Source organism: Microtus ochrogaster, chromosome 8 (assembly GCF_000317375.1).
Source record: "Microtus ochrogaster isolate Prairie Vole_2 chromosome 8, MicOch1.0, whole genome shotgun sequence".
NCBI classification, from domain to species: Eukaryota; Metazoa; Chordata; class Mammalia; order Rodentia; family Cricetidae; genus Microtus; species Microtus ochrogaster.
In genome coordinates this window covers 57415650-57435499 of record NC_022015.1, presented here as the reverse complement: position 1 = coordinate 57435499, position 19850 = coordinate 57415650, and the positions used below count along the sequence as shown (strand labels likewise).

The following is a 19850-nucleotide window of genomic DNA, read 5'->3' as shown; positions in this document are numbered from 1 at the left end:
TTATCACTGGGTGTGTTTTTGCTGCCTCACAAACCTTTTAAACTTACGCACATCAAACACCAGAATGCAGATGGAAGCATGCGACATTTCTGCTCTCTCTCAGAAACAGGAGGGAAGATAGGCAAAAAAAATGAATTAGTTTTTACAAAAGGCCAGTGAGTGTCTCTGTCGTTGCACCTGAATGATTGATGTTCCTGTTTGGAGACGCGTGGGAGTTCAGTGAAAAATGTCTTCTCTTCCTGGAAGGATAATGTTACACTAAGGAGTGAAACGAGGAGATTTATGGGTGACAAATTTGCAAAGAGCCAGCATGGAGCTGCAGATAGCAGACGTCTGTTCTGTGCAGTAAGGAGACGTTACATTCCAATAGAGCGCCGCAGTTGTTTCTCCCTGAGGTGCCCGTGCTACTTTCACGTGCGCCGGACTGTGGGGACATAAGTCACGATCTGTCAAAGGGATGACCCAAGCTGACAGATCCAATTTCTGGTTCTTTCAAACCACTTAGACCTGTTGTTCTAGGCCCCGCCGAGGTGAATGAGGAAGTCATAGTACATATTAGCTCACGCGGTGTCTGGCAACCATAGCTCATTTCTCCAGTGAGCCGATATGGGTTCATTTTCCTCACCTTGTGGTATGCTAAGATTACAATAAGTCAATCTTAATTCTATACTGGGGTTTACTGCCTATAGTTTACATCCATCTTACATCTATTTATTGAAGGGCATTTTGCCTTTTTTAAAGATTTAACTTCCCTTAATCAAATTTATCTTATTTTTGAGAACTGTATTTTCATGGTAAAGTGATTTACCTTATACTTTTTTTTTTCTATTTTGCAAATGCATATATAAATTATATTATTAAAATATAGGGAACATAATTATATGCTATGTAAAAATTGTATAATTTTTGTTGTAACTTGGTGTGAGATCATCATTATCATTAACCCTGTTTTACAAGTCAAGACGCTGAGATACCAAGACTGTGCGGTTGGTATGTATTTTAGTGAGGACTTGAACCCAGGCAGCCAGACTCCAGAATACTCACTACTCTTAAAATCTGGGCAGAAATAAAACAAAAAAACAGCCATAGGTAAAGTATTTTGCTGTGCTCGTCCTGTGTTTAGACTATCATAAGCTGATCTCTCATAAAACGCTAACTTTGTTTCTTGCCTTTGTAAAGATGAGACAAACAAAGCAGTGTTGGTAGGGTGGCTGGTGGCACTGTCTGGAGAACAGTGCAGCTTTCCGTACTCTGCCATTCTCTGATGCTTGGCCGCTTGGCCTCTGCTTCTGCCATTGTTTGTATTGCAGTGACTGTCTCGGCAGAACAGAACGTGCTCTTCAGCGTAGTCTTAGGATTATTGATTCTCGGGCGTAAAACTGAAGTCCAAGGGAACAAACCCGTGGGTATACTGTAGTTAGAAGGAATTAGATACTTGTCCAAAGAGCCAGAAAATAGAATCTACTTTTCCCAGTATCTAAAAATGTAAGCCGAGCCATGCGTACCTTCTTCTCCAATCACGCTTCAGCCCCAAGGAGAGATCCTTGCTGGTGTAATACATAGAACAGGAAATGTTAGTGTTATTTTAATGTCTCTATCTCTTGATTAGCTGGGGGGGGGGCGTTGACTTCCTTCATTTTGGTCAGTTATTTTGAGTATTTGAGAGCGATCTGTTTGGGTCTTTGCCTGTCTCATTAAAAGCAGGCAAAGCCATTAGGAATCAAAACTAGAAGTCATAACTTCATGTTACTCTAGGCTTAGATATGGAATTTCCATAGATATAGTTTTAGTCTAAACTCTAATGATGCTTTGCCTTTCCCCAAACCTTACATGAATGTTTTCTACGGATTCTATATAACATGTACTGTTACCCACTTAGAAACGACCATATTCTGTGAATTTGCCCAGAGCAGAAATCTGCATTTAGTCTCTGTCGAACATCATAAGCTCCTAGAGGGTGGCGCTGTGTCTTTATGAGCAGCTAAACACATTTTAGCGGTGTTTACAGCAACTGTAGAATAGCCCTCGGCCAAGGTGAGTCAGACATGTGCTGCGTAACAGCAGGTTCAACTGGACATCCAGAAGAGTGTGTTTTCAGTAGGGCGCCTGTACCAGTGTCCCTGGTTTTAGAGAGAGCTAAGAAGAACCAAATAGCACCACCACCCTTCCACACTGGAAGAGTCTCAGCAAAGCTTGCCGTCTTAAGAAGACATGGCTGTAATGGTAGAAGACATTTGAGACCAGGGTTCCAAACTTGTGTGAACTGGTTCTGTGTTCTCCATCAGTTAGTGTTTGCAGAGGGATCCTAGGGTACTTCCTCTAGTAATCCCCTATTTTTCCCATTAAAAACAGAAGAGTAATATCAATAATGGCTGGCATTTCTAAAGCACTTTAACACATCATAAGCCTGCGTCTTTATCCAGTGACTCAGCCAATCCACACAATAGCCCTGCGCGGCAGACAATGGCACTCACATTTTACAGCTGAGGAAACACACAATGGAAAGCAGCATCCGAAGGCAACGGAGCCTCAGCTCCCCCATCAGTAGAGTGTGCAATGAGGATTGCATTATTATGTCTTTAAAAGCATATTACACGCTCCGAAAGTAATCCATTGATACACATTATCATGAAGCAAAGAGAGAAAAGGGGAAAATGAGGAATCGGGGGGGGGGGGATGTAGAGGCTCACAGAAAAGGACCACATGGGAACACAAGAAAAATAACATTGAATAAGAGCAGAAATGAAGGGGAAAGATGAAATAATGCAATACTATGGTTGTCCATAGGTTGGTGGGGGAGTTTCAAGCATTGGGATATCTTTCCTCATTTCCTTTATCGTAGTAGTTTTTTTTTTATTGTTTCCAGTTTCCTCTTTTGCTGTAAGGATTGGAAACAGTAATAATGAAATAGAATACAGAAGGCCCATGTGTAGGGTGCTAGGAACCTATTTAAAAGACTGAAGTGTTGGAAAGATGGATAGATTGGTCTGTGCTAGGCTATGTTTGTTTGTATTTATGATGGGCACGATCAAGGGCCTTGTGCAGGGTTTCAGTCGGACTTGGAAATGGACTGAAGTGTTGGTAAAGACGTTAAGATACCGCAGAGCCCAGTGGGAGGAACTGGGATGAGACCATTTCTCCCTAGGGTGGTCACAAGCCTCGAATGCAGCTCACCCAAACACTTGTTGAGATGACTTCTCAGGTTCTCTAAGATGCAAAGGCATTTTGTCAAATCAGTCCGACTCAGTGAGGCTCTTCCTGGATGGGGCTGGTTTCCACCCTGAACTCGCTCACTGCCATGCTTGTGTTTCAGGATTTTATGGCCAGCTGCAGACATTCTGCCCCCCACATTACCCGGATTCTCAGAGAACTCTGCCACCCAGCAGCTCCTGCAGTATGGTGCCTGCCTTTGAGGACTGCCTGGTCCCTACGTCCATGGGTCAGACCGGCTTTGACGTTTTCCACAGAGCCTTCTCAACACACTCAGGCATTACAGGTGGGTGTCTGGGACTTGGCCAGCATGAAGAGAAGCTGGGTGCTTTTCCAGTTGCTGCCAGGCACGGTGTGGAATTCAGAACAACCCCTGAGATAACTTCTTGTCTTCACCTGCTGCCCTGGCTCTCACCCCTTTGTCCACCGGCACAGCGGCCCGTATTTCTCCCCCAGGCTGAGGCAGCTCCTTCCAGTGAACCTCCCACTTCACCGTCTCACCTGTACTATTCTACCCGTTCGGCATTGCTCGTTAATCCGAGTGACAAGTTATGGCACTTTCCTGCTAGAGTATCTTAGCCATATCCATTTCATCACCTGTCAAGCTCCCTGCTCTGGCACAGTGGTAAGGCTCATGGCTACCTAGTCAAGTTCTCCAGACCTGCCCACACAGACTTTCCCTTCATCTTACTTTTATTTTGTCTTATACTCACTTTCCTGATCCCACGTGTCCCTTCTTCTCTGCTTTAGCTCTGTTTCCTCCTTCTGGAACATTCTTCCCTTACTTCACCATCTGTAAATTCCATTCTTTCTCCTGACTCAGCTTTATTCTTGTGACCCCTCATTCCATTCTAAAACACTTTTTACTTCCATTAAGGTCATTCAGCTTCATCTTTTCAGCTAAGGTTTTGTGTTAAGACACATCCATGCAAGCTGTTCTCTTCTACCATTCTGTTCCGCAAGGACACACCTAGGTCCCACCCCATCTGTAGGTAGCATGGGTGTATTGTGTAGCCACTGGCACCGTATAGCGCAGGAACTGACTGACTGACTGACTGACTGTCTGTGTTCCTTCTCTTCCAGTGTACGATTTGCCTTCAGCTTCCTCCAGCCTCTTTGGGGAATCTCTCCGCAGTGGCCCTGAAGATCCCGCGTTCTTGCAGCTCAGTGCTGTGGACCGCTGTCCTAGTCAGCTGTCCTCCGTGTATACCGAAGGCTAGAAGGCTCCGCAGGTCTCTCCTGTGCATCCAGGACCTTTGAGTAGTCGCTCATCACCTCTTATTTTCATACTCTCACAAGATGTGTGAAGGATGTCAACCAAATCCGTGGAGCCAGTAGGGTCACGTGGTCTCTGGAAGGCGGGACTGGATGGTCGGTTCTGACTTTTCAGAAATGCCTGCACCTCTTCCATTTTCCCTCAGTTTGCTGGGCCAGGTGACAAGCAGGAATTTCTTTTCAAAGGGAATTTAGAGTCTCACTTTAAAGATACCTGTCACTTCCTGCCTGTCAGCTCTCAAAAGACACCAATGAATGTGTCCATGAATGGGATGACCCTTGCTGAAGGCTTGAAAGCGGGGAAGATGCCCAATCCCCAGAGGCCGGGTGTGCCGCCTCGCCCTGTTTTCCCTCCTGGCTGAGTGACGCTCGCACAGTCATGGACAGTGAGGGAAACGCACGTCCAGAGCAGGTGTGGCTTAGACGCTCTCAAACTCTGGCTTCAACGTTTGTCTTACGTAGCCCATGCTAACTCTTTGCTCCTCCACTGGCAAAATAAGGTTTTATATTCGCCGGCCTACTTTGTTGTTGAACTTTAAAGACTTGCTTTCTACATCTACTTTTAAAGGAAAAATATTTAAAGGTTTGTTCATTTGTTATAAGTCAGTACCCTTTTAATCACCCCAGCTGTGTGTATTTTATCACAGCCGTAACTCTTCCTGGCCTAATTTTGCAGTTTAGCAAAGGTTATCTGAGGGAAACAGAATAGTTCTGTGCATGTGTGCACATGCACGCATGTGCACACACACACCCTCTGCCTGCCTCCCTCCAGGCTTGTTACAAGAACCCTTAAGTGCTGTGTCTGGTGGTTTGTTCCTCTAACCCCAGCATTTGGAAGGCATTCTGAGTTTGAAGGTAGCCTGGTCTACACAGTGACTTCCAATCCAGCCAGGGCTACATCTTAAAAACTAATAATAACTTTCATGTATTGATGGCTCAATGACTCCAGGTGAAAAACATCTCGTGTGGTGGTTTGTGTATTGCCTCTGCTGTAGTGCTCTGCCCAGGATAGACCAGGAATCATGAGAGCTGGGACACACTGAGGCTTGTGCATGGCTTTGTTCAGAAACCAAGCCAAGCGCCCCTGTGGTCCAGTTATTCTCCGTGCCTTCTGCCCAGTTCCTTCCAGGGTTCCATTCATCTGTCCGTCTCCTGTGTTCTGCCCTTCTCCGCATTTTCACATCCTCTCCTCCTTTCCTAACTGTGTTTCAGCTGTACCGGCATCCCCAAATCCTGTCAACTCTTGGGAATGTTCACAGAAGGTAGACTCAAGAAAGCAACTTTCTGGAACTCATCTTTGAAGGCCTGAAATTTTTTACAAAGCACCTCGCCTTTTTATGTTAAGCCTAAACACGACATCATTTTCCACTGACAGAAAGGTACTTTAAAAGAGCCTGTGTCCTAGGGCAGAGGCTGTACAAATAAGCCAAACCCCAAAAAGCTGCTCAGTTCCAGCATTCTGGTTCAGTCATATTTCAGGATTTGTTTGCTTCTTAAAAAAATACTTTTTCAAATGGAACTACAGCTAAATTCTTTATGAAACTGGGGTCACTGTGACCTTAAATAGCTCAGTGTCTGGGGGTCCTGAGACTGCTTGTGCTCTCTAATAGACAGGCTTGTGAGTCCCAAGTCAGAAGAGTTCCACCTCTTCCCACACTTCACTCCGGATGCCACTGGATGGGGTAGATAAAGAACCGGGTGTGGGTTCTAGTTTCACAGCCTATGGCTTGGTCTGATGTTGCTGAAAAGGCCGCATTCTAGGGGTGAACTATTGTGTAGACATCTGAGGCACAGACCTTGAGTTCTCTCGGGTCTTCTGAACATTAAGGAAGAAGGCACATCAGGCTACCTCCACAGGTGAGCCCTCGGGCTGCTAAAACCACCACCCTTAAAGACCTGGTTGGGTCATTACACTTGGGCTAAGCAAGAACACACTTACGTTCCACACTGACTTACTTGGTAGCGGCCCTCATTTGACTTCTGTCACATTCTAGAAAGAAAAGGAGACCCTACTCTCAAGGGAAGCATCATTCAGTTCTTACACCCTAAAGCTTTCACAAGGCACCCTAGGCATATTTCATCTGGGTGCTAAAGAAAGAACAGATGAAAGGCTCTTGTCCGCTCCACCTTGTGGAGTTACATGAGTAGGCTGAGCATCATAGAAGGGGACAGAAGCACAGGGCGATACATGACATCTCCCCCTGTCGTGGAGACGTGGGCTCGTGAGCCAGGCTCTGGACTCATGGTGGCCTCCCGCATGGCACTGCTCCTTTCCTGGATCACCTAGGAGGACCTGGCGTCATCAAGGCCTTCTTATTAGGTCATTCATCCAGTCCCTGCCCCATAGGCAGCCACAGAAGGATATTCTTGCTGTCAGAAAGAAGCATGCTTGGAGCCAGGTCCATTGCAGCCCTCCTGAAGGTCCTCAGTGTATTCCTGAAAGCCACTGGTCTGTGGGCTGGGCCTCGTGACATGTCACATTCAGGGTCCTTCACATTGCACAAACTCTGTCTATCCTTAGGTTCCAGAATTTCTCCTAAGCTTGAAATGTGCCCCTCACTTACTTTGACCTACATAGTTCCGTCCGTGTTTTTAAATCAGTGAAAATCAAGCTTAAAAAACATAGATCATTCCCTTCCATTTCTGGGCCCTTTCAGTCCTGATGGGTAGCCATTTTTATAAACATCCAAATGGAAATCGTCATTCCCCTTTAAAAAAAAACAACACAAACAACAAAAACTAGTGCTGGTGAAAACACACATAGCCCAAATCCAATTATCCCATTACACAAAGCAGATCAGTATGCCTAGAGACATTTCATTGCTTCATCCGTTGCCATAACTCCCTAAAGGGACTGCATCAAAGTGTCACTTGTAATTTACGCTCTGATCATCACTTAAAAACTGTTTAAGTATCTCATGGCCCTGAGAGGTACTGTCCCTTATGCGGGTCTGCACCATGACCCAGCTGATTTTCAAGTGGACAATGCAGTGTGTGGCAGATCACAGGATAAAAATCCCTATTACAGTGTTGGTTATCTCCAGTTCAAGTGACCAACTGGCCAAGGTTCTAGTTCACTAATACAAGCTTGGGACAGGGCTCACCAGCCTCCTTGTCACAGAACTTATCCCCCTCCCCACCCCGATTGCCTGGAAATATTGACAGTATAGCCTCCGCAATGTTCAGTTTTATGATTTGGTATTTGATTTGATGTGACTGTTTAGACCCATGTTGTCATTGCTGCAGATAGAGTAACAGGGCAAGAGAAAAAAAAAACCCAACTCATTGGATAAAATGGGGAGTGTAAAAATGAAGAGATTTATTTTGTACAGACAAAGAAGTGTCCTCTGTAATGTTGCTGACATAAAGCACTTTGGGGAGGGGGGAGAACGTGGAAGTCTGTTTCCCATAAATCACGCAGGCCCTTGTACATTGTTATATATATACTCACGTAGAGAGAGGCGCTGCGTCTCTTGTGCTGGATGGGGCCGGCTGGGGTGGAGAGCACACCTGGTGCTGGTTGTCGGAAATCTTTTAAGGAATTAGGTACACTTTTTTCTATTAATATGTATAGTTTTGCGATTTGTCACAGTTATGTTTCATATAATCATAAGTTATTTTGTCTTGTTTCATGAAGTCCTTTTTTTATGTCAAAAGCAAAAAAAAAAAAATGAAGGGATGGTGTACTTGGCACAGAATAAAACTGGAACTTAGAGGCTCGCCCTCCTGCCTGAAGCACTCCTTCAGTGCCGCGGCTTTGAAACAATGGCAACCAGTGTTGTTTGTTTGTTTGTTTTATTGTTCAGTTCTGTCACCAGCCTCCTCTGGATTGGGGATGGTAATTATAATTAAAAGCAGATGGGGAGGGGGGGGTGTCCAAAGCCAGCTTGAAAATGCCGCATCGCTTTGGGCCAGAACTGAAGCCTGGATTTGATTATAGATATGAGGACGAAATGGCAGTAAAAATGAATGTCTCCCCGAATCCTTTACATGTTGGGAGTGTCCATAAATAAAACATGAAGTTTTATTTCATCACATTTAATTAAAGCTTTTATACATGTTTTACTGGTTATTCTATTAATCCACTTCACAAACTGGATAAATGTGTGCGCGGGCTCGGAGTTTATTTGTGCTTTTTCAGCGGAGCGCTGCATCATGCTCCAGCAATGCCTCTGGTGCTTGCTACCCCAGGTGCTGGGCTTCCAATGCGCCGCGGGTGGGAGGGGTGGGTTTTCCGTCCCGTTCTCCTAAAACCTTTCAGGGAAAGACGGCACCATCGGCCTCCAAGGATCGCCGTTGGAATCCCTGCAGCCCCGTGGGACAGTGGTCCCTGCCCTGGCTGGCGTTCTGCTCTTAGAATGCCCCCAAGTCCCTTGCTGTACTGTGGCCTTTATACCAGTGATTCTCAACCTGGGGGTCGCAGTAGCCTGCATAGCAGATATTTACATTATGCATCCTAACAGTAGCAAAATTGCATTATGAAGTAGCAACGAAATAATTATATGGTATTCAAGGGTTGCAGCATAAGGAGGTTGGGAATCACTGCTCTGTGGCATCAGGGAGAGTGGTCAGGATGGTTTGGCACCCACATCCTGCTAGTCAAGCACAGGCATTTATGAGGGTCACTGTACAGCTGAGAGGGCTGGCACCTGCCTGCAGTCCCCACACTCGGGAGGCAAAGGTGTAGTGATGAGCAGCGGGCTGCGTTTTTCGAGAGCTGCCGGCCACTTCCGGCTAGCTTTACACCCAACCGTCCCGCATCACAAAGGCATGGTTGTGAGCTTGAGGCCAGCCTGGGTTAAATAGACTTAAAATCAAAGAGTTATTTTAAGGTACCTAGATGACTGGTATTCTATTGGGTTCCCTGACATCAGAGAGCGGGCACAGAATGAAGAGATTCTTTGGCTTCCCCAAGCAACAGTTGCTGTGGATGTGACTTGTTCCCCCAAGGGAACGGTTGGGTGTAGCATGGTTAATAAAAACCCAGAGGCATATACTGGGGTTCAACCAGAAGGTCAGAAGACCAAACAGCCAACCACTGGCTCATACTGCTATCTCAGTCTGAAATGGCAATCCTGCCTCCAAGAATCTCAGAATGAAACAGACCTGTCTCCTCCAGTCTTATATTCCTCTCTAGGGTTGGGATTAAAGACACGCACCACTACCGCCCAGTTTCTATGACAAAGCAGCATGGCTACTGGGATTAGAGGTGTGTGTCACCACTGCCTGGTCTGTAAGGCTGACCAGTGGGGCTGGTTTACTCTCTGACCTTCAGATAAGCTTTATTTATTAAAATACAAATGAAATATCACTACTGTTGGGGAGTAAGTGGGAGAGTTTGTGGAAGGCAAATCCCATGTCCCAACAATGTCATTCCTCTGTCCAGAAGTCAAGGATGCTCAGGTGCAAGGTGTTTATTGTAGTTTTTTAATAGCTCCCAACCTGAAGTGACTCAACTACCCACTGATAGGTAAGTGAACCAATGAGCCTTGCCAAAATGATAGAATGAATGAGGTACCACGAAGGGGACCGGTGACAAGACCGGAGTCCCACATAGTCCCACACGGCAGCCTCCTAAACCCTATTGAGAAAAGAGAGACCACTCAGTGCGGCTTTATTAATGGCTACTTTAAAACAAGCAAAATTCAATTCAGTTCAGTAGTTTAGGTGGTAGTGTTGCAAAGAGCAGCGGGGAAGCCATTACCATAAATCCCTGAAGGGGAGAGGCTCTTGGGACCCAGAGCTGCCGAGAGAATGCTTCAACCTTTTGTCCAAGTGCCGGGGTACCCAGGTGTGTACTTTATAATTATTTTTACTGAGCATCTATATTTTATAATTTTTACTTCAGATAACAAGAACGTGAAGTCTTTCATCCCCTACTCCTAGGCTCGGCAAACTGCTTCTGCAAAGAGCCACATGGTGCATATTTTATACGTGGAGGGCTACCTGGTCCCCCTTTCGCTCACTCTGCCACTGCAGTTCAGAGCTGCTGTAGACAGTGCACAGACACAGGCGTGGCAGTGTTCCCACAAAACTTTGTTGATGGATGCAAACCTGAAACGTACCCTCATTTTTAGATATCCTAATTTTTTTTAAGTCCAGCTATTTCAAACATTATTTTAAAAAGATGTTCTTAAAAAGTATTCACGCATTGTACAAAAACAAGGGACGGTGGGCAGCAGGATTTGGCCTGTGGGCCACGGTATACTGACCTTCCTCGACTGAAAGAGGGTCTCCAATCTATCCCGTAAGTACCCACTCAAAGGAAGCTGCGGACATGAGCCGCTGTGATCCTTCAGCTACCTACGGTCCTGTTCCTGGAGGGAATTCATGAGTTCTATTGATTGAGCTTTTCTTTGTTTAGATCTTGGGTTCTGCTCCCCGGGATACAGATGAATGCTGAGAGCCTGGAGTGCCATTCCACTTTATCTCTGGATTTAACATTTTTAATAAAAGCAACTGGGCATACAGAAAGCTGTGAGAACTGGAAAATGAGCGCCCATTCTTTCCAAGCTAACCAAATATTTGCTGGATCTTGGCAGCCATAGCCAACCTTTTTCCGCGGAAATGCTGAGAGCTCATAAGTAATGGATGCCTTCATTTTTCTCAGGCCACGGCGCTTATGAGAAACTGGAACTGCCTCGAAACCAGCAGGGGAAAGAGTGAAAGGTGCTGGCGAGGGAGGGAGATGCGGCCTGGTTGTAGACCGCATGCGCATGCTCCGCAGGCACTAGTAAGCCCCTGCCTTCCTTCAGAGTCAGGGAAGTACTGGCAGTTGTAGGCGTGCTCCAGGTAGGTGGAGAGCAGATGAGTTCCTCACCCCCCTCCCACTCCTTCCCCGCTCCCCTGTGCCCTCTGTTTTCCCGTAATGCCTAGCTTTCTAATTCCAGAACATATGGCCAGTCACAGTAAATTGACACGGGCGAATGTGGATGTTTCTCTTTGTGTCTCTAGCTTAGGCAAAATTGGTACTTTGCAAAAAACTGTGGGTCTTCATGAATCTTGAGTCATTTACTTAATATCAGGTTGGACTAAGTCGTCATTAGCAGGTCTCCCCCGCTAGTTTCGTGTGCTTGAGTTTGCGGGATTGAGCGCTGCTGCAATCCTAGTATTTGGGGGCAAAATAGCTCCGTTTTATAGTTTAATGAGAAATGAACCAGGGGAAAGTTGGAAGAGCTGCCAGTCAGCTCCTTTTACAGAGGAGGAAACAGGTAATTTCATTCATTCATTCATTCATTCATTCATCTCTTCATTTTGTTGTTGGTTTTGGTTTCTTTGTGTAGCCCTGGTTGTCCTGGTACTCACTCTGTAGACCAAAATGGCCTTGGAACTCACAGAGATGTGCCTGCCTGTGCCTCCCAAGCTCTGAGATTAAAGATGTGTGCCCTCCACCACCAGGCTTATGTGTTCATTTTTTTTTTTATTGTGTACCAACTGTATATAAAATAAAATGAGGACGCTCATCTTCAAAGAGCTAAAGATCATAAGAATCAGCCAAAAAAGAATTACTGCCCAGGGCTTTTTTTAATGCATGTTTTATGGGACCAGCAAGGCTGATAACTGCATTCAGTACCCTGAACATACATGGTAGAAACCCCAGAGGGCTGTCACCTGACCTCCACAGGTACACTGCGGTGTTCCCCCCACACAATCAAAGTATATAAAATTAATATAATGTTTAAGTAATGGGGAAATGTGTATTTCAGAAGCACTAAATACATAGCGTGGAGCGGAGGAGAAATTCTAGTGACTTGAAGGCACCCAAATGTTTAATAGTTCTCCAGGTGGCTGTTTGTGCAGGCCTCAGCTGACTGCCTCTGACATCGTGGAAACAGGGTACTTAAGAGAAACGGTGGGGAGATTGCAGAGCAGGGGTGTTCACAGAAGAGGGGCACCTAATTCCTGACTAGGGGAAGGAGACACAGGGTCGGAATTGCCTGGGAGAAGTGGGGGTGTGGGAACTAGTCCTGAAGGATGAATGGGCCCTCAACTGGGGAGGGAGGGAAGTCACTCAGCGCGCTAACTGGAGGGACGGAGATCTCTCTTCTCAGCTCAGAATGATTCTTCCAAGACTCCTGGCTCAGAGCTACAGCCCTTTCCACAGAGGCCTGCTGGACTCAGGGCATTGTCTCCCTTATCAACAGCAGGGGGCCTGTTCCCACTTACTCTACAAAATGAGGTCACTGTGGAATTTAGGGATGATGGATCGAGGTCACGTTAACCTGTCTTTACCTCAGGACCACTCAGGGCCATGGGCATAGTGACTCTCCAAGAGAGAATCCAGACAGCACACGCAGTTTAAGCAATCCTTTCCCCCCAAAAAGACTTGTTAGTACTATGGAAACAATGGAGTGGTTCCTTTAAAAAGTCGGACTTGCCATCACCCCATAACTCAGCACTTCCTCTCTTAAGTCAAAACCATGCCCAGCAGAGGACAGTCTGATCAATTGGTGGGCCTCATGCCCATGGGTGGTCTCTTGAGGTTCAAATGAAACTCACAGACTCCTATTGCCTAACGTGCTATGGCCAGCTGAGCTCGCAGTGCAAGAGTTACCCCATTAATAAGTAATTAGTAAGATGCTAATGTAAGTAAGCCCATCCAATAAAAACAGGGCATATCATTATGCAGCATAAATTATACTTGATAATAAATGACTGACTAGTTTATGTGTTTGCTATATTTCCTATTGTTTTAGAGTGTATACTTCATACTTATTTTAAATTTGACTTTAAATCTGCTCTTTCTGTGGCCGTGGTCTTGTGCAACTAATGTTATTTCTTGACTACATCCCAAGGCCACGTGGAGTGACTGAGCTTTACTGTCTAGGTCTATGTAAGTGTGTTCTGTAATGTGGCACCCACAAATTCAACTAGCTGCAGTTCTTGGAGGATATCATTGTCATAAGTGGTGCCTGACTGTATGTGCACTAATGTTCATGGTAGCCTTACCCCCAAGTTGCAAAAGATAAAAATATTCTAAAACACCTAACAGCTGATGGGTTAATGAAACATGTTATATACATACAATGGAATCGTGTTCAGCCTTGAAACGGAAGGAAATTAAGATACATGGTCTTGCCTCAAAGACATTATGCTATGTGAAATAATTCAGAACCCAAAGGGCAAATGCTGTCGGATCCTTCTTATGGGAGGCACCTGGCATAGTCGAATCAGAGACAGTAGAATAGCACTTACTTACCAGGCGTGAGCTGGGGAGGGTAACGGAGCGCTATTGTTCAACATGCGCAGAATTTGTATTTGAGAAGATGAAGAGGTTCTGTGGGTGGATAATGTATAGTGTGCGGTATTATGAGTGTGTACCTACTGAATTGTATACTTAAAGTGCGAAATTGATGTTTTTCACAGTTTACCACTTTAATACAATGATAGTGTGGGCAGAACACTTCTTAGGATGCCTGATACCCAACAGACAATACAACTGTAAAAAACGCTGTGTTTGGCCAGTGTTCTTGGGGTGCCTTTTGGAAGGATCCTCCACTGTGAGAGTGAGTGAGTCTTCAGTAGAGCAGTAGCTGACCCTGATCAGAGGAATGGGCTCTGTAAATGGCCCCTGGCTTTCTGAGGAAGAGACACTGAAGAAGCAATGAGGGGGTGGTTCAGGCACACTGCACAGTGGAGTGATGTACTTGCTCTGAATCTAGGTTCCGAGAGAGGAGAAGGATGGAAGGGAAGGAGAGAACTGGATGCTGGGGTGCAGGGGAGCAGTTGGAGAACTAGAGAAAATGCAAGCAGTGTTACTCAGACTCAGCTAATCCCAAGGTGAGCAATATTAGAAATTTGTATTTTATCTCTCCCTGTAACTATTGTTTCTGAGCTTCATATCCCATGCCAGGTGGGGGTAAGTGATAATGCAGGAAAATAAAATATAAATATCAGTGCTCCCAGTTCCAAGTGGACTGACTTCAAATGGCTTATTCTGGTTCCCCGTGATGTAGGAGAATTTGCAGGAAGTAGGTTTCCCTGGGACAGAGATACTGAGACAGGTCTGGAAGTGTACAAGATTATTGACACAGTGCACTGGAGAAAGGAACAGTGCAGAGGCTGAATTGAGCAGAGGGGTGCCATCAGAGTGCAATGCCAATCAGTCCACAGAAAGCTCCACCAGCCTCTCAGGGTGTTCCCATACAAAGTTTGCTCCTATCCAGTATAAGGGTTTCATGCTGTAGAACTAGCTAGGCTGGAGGGAACCCTGCGAGGAAGTGCTTGGTTATCTTTATCTTGCTGATTCAATGACTAGGGTCCTTCTGAAGAGCTGCCAAACAGAGGAGGATATGAAAAAGAATTAACAGCACCAATCTGCTATCTACATCCCAGGCATCTGGGGAATCTGATCCACGTAACATTGTGCCCGCCTTGTAGGGTACTGGAGAAAAGCAGTGTCCCCAACCCTGTGTTCTCCAGTTTGCAGTAAACAATAGAGAATATTCTTGGCATACATGTTGGCTCTTTAGTGTGAGGACCTAAGCCAGGGCCACACACACACACACACACACACACACACACACACACACACACACACACACTGAGGCTCATCCCCAGTGCCCTCTCCACTGACCAACCTTGCAGGAACACTTGCAGGTTCTGGGATTTCAGAATCTGAGCAGTTTCTCCTGCGGCTGCCACAGCATATGCCTTCATGGGAACAATGATGACACTGTTCCCTGAACATGAGGAGGACCTCTTTTTCTTTCTTCCTGGGAGCCATCCAGAAATGGCGACAGCTTGCATGCCAGGCAGACCTTGTTTTCTGCTGCTTATAGGCTTTGCAGCTCCTGTAGCTCTTCAACTACACTGGTCCGAACCCATTTCTTCTTCAGAGGAGACATAGCTCATCTCCCCAGCAATGAGTACACAGATTATCGAGCAAAGACCCAGGTGCATGCCAAATACTCGTTGAAGGGCCGTTGCCCTCTTTTAAACATCACTGATCCTGCAACCCAAGCAGAATGGTAACTTATGGGGAGACTCTGGCAAACACTACTTCTGACAACAGAACTCAAAAGTGTCCAGGAAATGAGCTGATGGAGTGAGCCTGCACAAAATCCACCAATGGTGGTGCCTACAATGTCCACAAAAGCTCTGCTCAGCTCCAGGCACACAGGGGCATCTTCAGCTCCATCGCACCATGGAAAAATATAGTAGCACCTTGAGGAACAGCAAGAAGTCTCCTGCACTGGGTGATGTGTGTCCTTGGGCTCCCCGAGGATCATCTTCCATTCCTCCCTTTACAGTAGGATGTTCACAGTCCAAAGAATGTAAAACCTATTTGCTTTCCCTCTTGGATGCACTCTAGATACCCACACCGCTGAGAAATCCCCATCCAAACAGCTCCATGCTATATCCAGGGCCAGTACTGGCTTCATTCTGGAGTCTATCCACTCCAGAGAGGATCAAGTCTCTAGCATGCGCATCCTGAGGCCTATGGAACTGCCAGGAAGTGTTTGTGTGAGAGATCAATGGTGGAACTGAGTAGGTATTGGGTACCCACATGTATGAAGAGTCTCCAGGCGTGTAAATGGCCAATGTTGGAAGACAAGGATGATGGGTAAAAGCAGAAAGCCTATTCTGCTTCTCATGATGCCATTATATTCTAGCTTTTAGTTCTAAAGGGGCTCTCCGTGTTCAAGAGAAAACCTGATGGTCTCTTTTGGAAGCTTGATGAAAACTTGCTTCCCAGACTGTGGAACTGCTGGAAAATGACAGAATCTTTGTAGGTTGGGGACCATGAGATGGAAGTCAAGTCATGCGTTGGGGTGCCCTCAACAGGGAGATAAAGACCTATGCTAGTTGTATGTTGACTTGACACAACTAGACCCCCCTGAGAGGAAGGAGCCTAATTGAGAAAATGCCTCCAATAGACAGGGTTATCGGCAAGCCCAGAGAGCAGTTTCTTGATTAGTGGTTGGGGTGGGGTGGCCCAGCCCATTGTGGGTGCTGCCACCCTTCAGCCTGTGGTCCTGGGTTTTATAAGAAAGCAGTCCGAGGAATCAATAAAGAGCAAGCCAGTAAGCAGTGCCCTGTGGTGGCCTTGGCATCAGCTCCTGCCTCCAGGCTCCTGCCCTGCTTGAGTTCCTGTCCTGACTGCTTCCTTCAGTGATGGACTGCGATGGGGAAATGTAAATCAAGTCCTTTCCTTCCCAACTTACTTTGGTCACCGTGTTTCATATAGCAATAGAAACCCTAACTAGAACAGTAATTGGTCCCAGGGTTGCTGTGACAGACCCCATCATGGCTTGTAGAGGATTATGGAAGGATTTTGGGACAGAAAGGCCGAACGCTCCAAGAGCGGTGACTTGTTCTATTGCATCATTGGAAGAAGATAAGAATGTCGAGAGCAGTGCAGATGACGGAGGCCTGGTTTGGCATTTCAGAGGGAAGCGAAGACTCTGTGGGACCATTGATGTGCAGAACCTGTGGTGTCTGGTCAGCTGTGGTTAATAAGACGCCAGAACCACTAATGTGAAACCTTTGCTTTGCTAGGACAATAGGTGCTGGTCGGCGGGGGCTGAGAAATTAGCAGTGATTGAGAAGAGCCCGGCATGGTTGAGGTGAAATCTCCTGGGAAGTGTTTCCTCAGCGTCAGTACACAGAAACTGTGTTGGACAAGGTTGTGCCTCCTTGTAGTAGCTGAATTTGATAGTGTCAGAGTCTCAAGGTGATGCTGGTTTTGAGGGCATGAAGGGGTCATAAAGAACAGCTGAGGCTTGGCACTATGAGAGACCAGAGGGCATTAGGGAAGGCGCAGCCTCAGTAGCAGTTGAAGGCCCAAGACTGAAGGGCTAATAGAGAAAGTTGGGGCTTAGAACCATGAAGAGAGCCCAGGAGAGGCCATGGTGAAAGTGCAGTCCCATTGCAGCAGAAGACCCCAGCATTTTGGAGATGCCAGTCCCATGGAATGACCACCAAGAACAGTAGCAGCCATTGGGTGGAGCTGGCCTGAGCCTAGAAGACAGGCAGTGTGTGTTGCAGGGGTGGAGAGCCTTAACCCAAGCCCATAAGATCGTGAGTAGATCCCGACGCTGAGTTATTTACACAGTTGGAGTGGATTTGCTTTGATTCCATTGTGATTGTGGTTTCTTCCTGCTTGGAGTAAGAAAGTATTTAACTTATTTTTTTTTTTTTGATTATAGAAGCTCACCACTCACAGTGGAGAGATGCTAGCTTTTCAAAGTCTTTGGATTTAAAAAGAGCCTGGATAGTTTAAAGAGACTGGAATTTTTAAGTGTCTGAATTTTAAAGGCTCCGGGACTTTTTTAACTTTGTGAAATGTTTTATATTGTGATGTCTTTATTAATGTGTCATCTTAGGATGAATAAGAAAGGAAAGGCTGTGGCTTAGCAGGGATGTGCTTGTGTGTCAAGGTGACAAGGGGTCACTTATGGTGGCTAGTTTTATGCTGACTCAACACAGGCTAGAGTCATTGAAGAGGATGGAGCCTCCTTTGAGAAAAATGCCTGCAGAAGACGGGGCTGTAGGCAGGCCTGCAAAGCTATTTTTTTTTTCAGATGATCATCATTACTGTTGCTTTTATCTGGGGTCAAATACAGTTGAAATAAAACAGTTTCTGCGAGTTTCCAAATTAGCCTAATAATTTATTGATCTCCTAAGATCATTGTAGATGGTGACCTTGGTACAGAGTTCTAAACCAGAGGGCCCTCTAGATCTGGTACAGACCCACATAGGCCCTGTGTTTGCTGCCTCAGTTTCTGTGTGAGGTCATATGAGCCTCACTCAGTTGATTCAGAGGGCCTTGTCCTCCTGGTGTGCTTCATCCCCTCTGTCTCCCATACTCCTTCTGCCTCCTCTTCCACGGGCTTCTCTAAGTTCTGAGGGAAGAATTTGATGGAGACAGCCTGCTTAGAGCTGTGTGTTTGAAAGTCTGTCTCGATGTTCTGTCTCTGTCTCTCTGTATAATCTCTGGCTGTAAGTCTCTGTATTTGTTCTCATCTGCTGAAGGAGGAAGCCTCTCTGATGAGGGCTGAATCAGGCATCAGTCCGTGAGTATAGCAGAATATCATTAGGGGTCATTTTACTATTACTTTTTTTTAATACCAGTAGTGTTTAGTTTTACCCTCAGTCTCTCTACTCTCAGGTTCTTGGTCACTCAAGCGGTGCTGGGTGTGGGTTCCATCTCATGGAGAGGGCCTTAAGTTAAATCAGATATTGGCTGGTTACTCCCACAATTTCATGCCACCATTGCCCTAAACATATTTTGCAGGCATGACAGATTGTAGGACAAAAAGGTTTCGTGGCTGGGTTGGTGTTTATGTTTCTCCTTTGGTAGTCTGCAGAGTACCTTCACCATACCAAAGACACTTGAACATTGGGGTGAAGGTTCTACGTGGGAACCAGCTCTATCCATGTTCAATGAGTTGTGTGGGTGTTGTCTTAAGCAATGGGGCCTTGCTGTCACTGTGTAGACAGCAGCCTATTGCCTTGTCAACAGCTTAAGTTGTTTGGGATTTCCATGAGACGACTTTGGCCAACAGTTCAAAAGGATGTGACTCAGTCATAGCACTGTTAGCTTCATTTGGTGACAAAGATGGCCAGTTGGAGTCTAATCTTCCTCATTATTTGGAGACTTCCTTAGGATGAGGAAGGCATTTTCTTGAGCAATGATGAATGTGGGAGGCTAGGGAGAGTCACCCATTAGCTGGTGACTTCAGCTCTATAGGACATCAGGATGTCTGAGTTCCTATCCTGACTTCCTTCAGTGCCAGACTATGCTGGAGAAGTATAAGATGCATAATCCCTCCCCTTCCACAAGTTACTTGGATCATGGTGCTTGTCACAGGAGTAGAAACCGTAACTAAAGCAGGACCCATGTTCAACCTCTTTTGTCTTTGCTTCTTGCCACTATGAGGTGATCAGTGTGGTCCCACCACTCACCACTACACACCCCCACCCAATGTTCCACTTCACCACAGGCCCCAAAAGGGAGCCGAGTGACCACAGCTTGAAACCATGGAAATTATGGGCCAAGATAAGCTCTTCCCTGTTGTAGAAAATTATTTTGTGGTGTGTTACTATAGTTTATATTTGCTTAACTCTGTGAAGCTGTGATTCCTCCCCTGTCTAAACTGCCTGATGATCTAATAAAGAGCTGAACAGCCAATAGCAAGGCAGGAGCAAGAATAGGTGTGGCTGACAGGCAGAGAGGATAAATAGGAGGAGAAATCTGGAAAAAGGAGGAGCAAGCGAACAAGGAGAGGAGGACTTAGGGGGCCAGCTACCCAGCTGCACGGTCAGCCATGGAGGAAGAAGGAAAGTGAGATATTCAGAAATAAGAAAGATAAAAATCCAGAAAGAAAAGGTAGATGGAATAATTTAAGTTAAAAAAAAAA

At 45.9% G+C, this 19850-nt stretch overlaps 1 protein-coding gene across 2 annotated transcripts in view; it reads left to right on the top strand.

The window, feature by feature from the left end:
• Positions 1 to 8495, top strand: part of Glis3 (GLIS family zinc finger 3) — a 422638-nt gene extending 414143 nt beyond the window's left edge. For both annotated transcript variants that reach the window (XM_005352104.3, XM_026781690.1), the window contains 2 exons: positions 3314 to 3496; positions 4294 to 8495. In XM_005352104.3, the coding sequence (XP_005352161.1) occupies positions 3314 to 3496; positions 4294 to 4430 (320 nt within the window). In that variant the 3' untranslated portion in view covers positions 4431 to 8495. The remainder of the gene's footprint in view (positions 1 to 3313; positions 3497 to 4293) is intronic.
• Positions 8496 to 19850: the final 11355 nt, after the last annotated feature.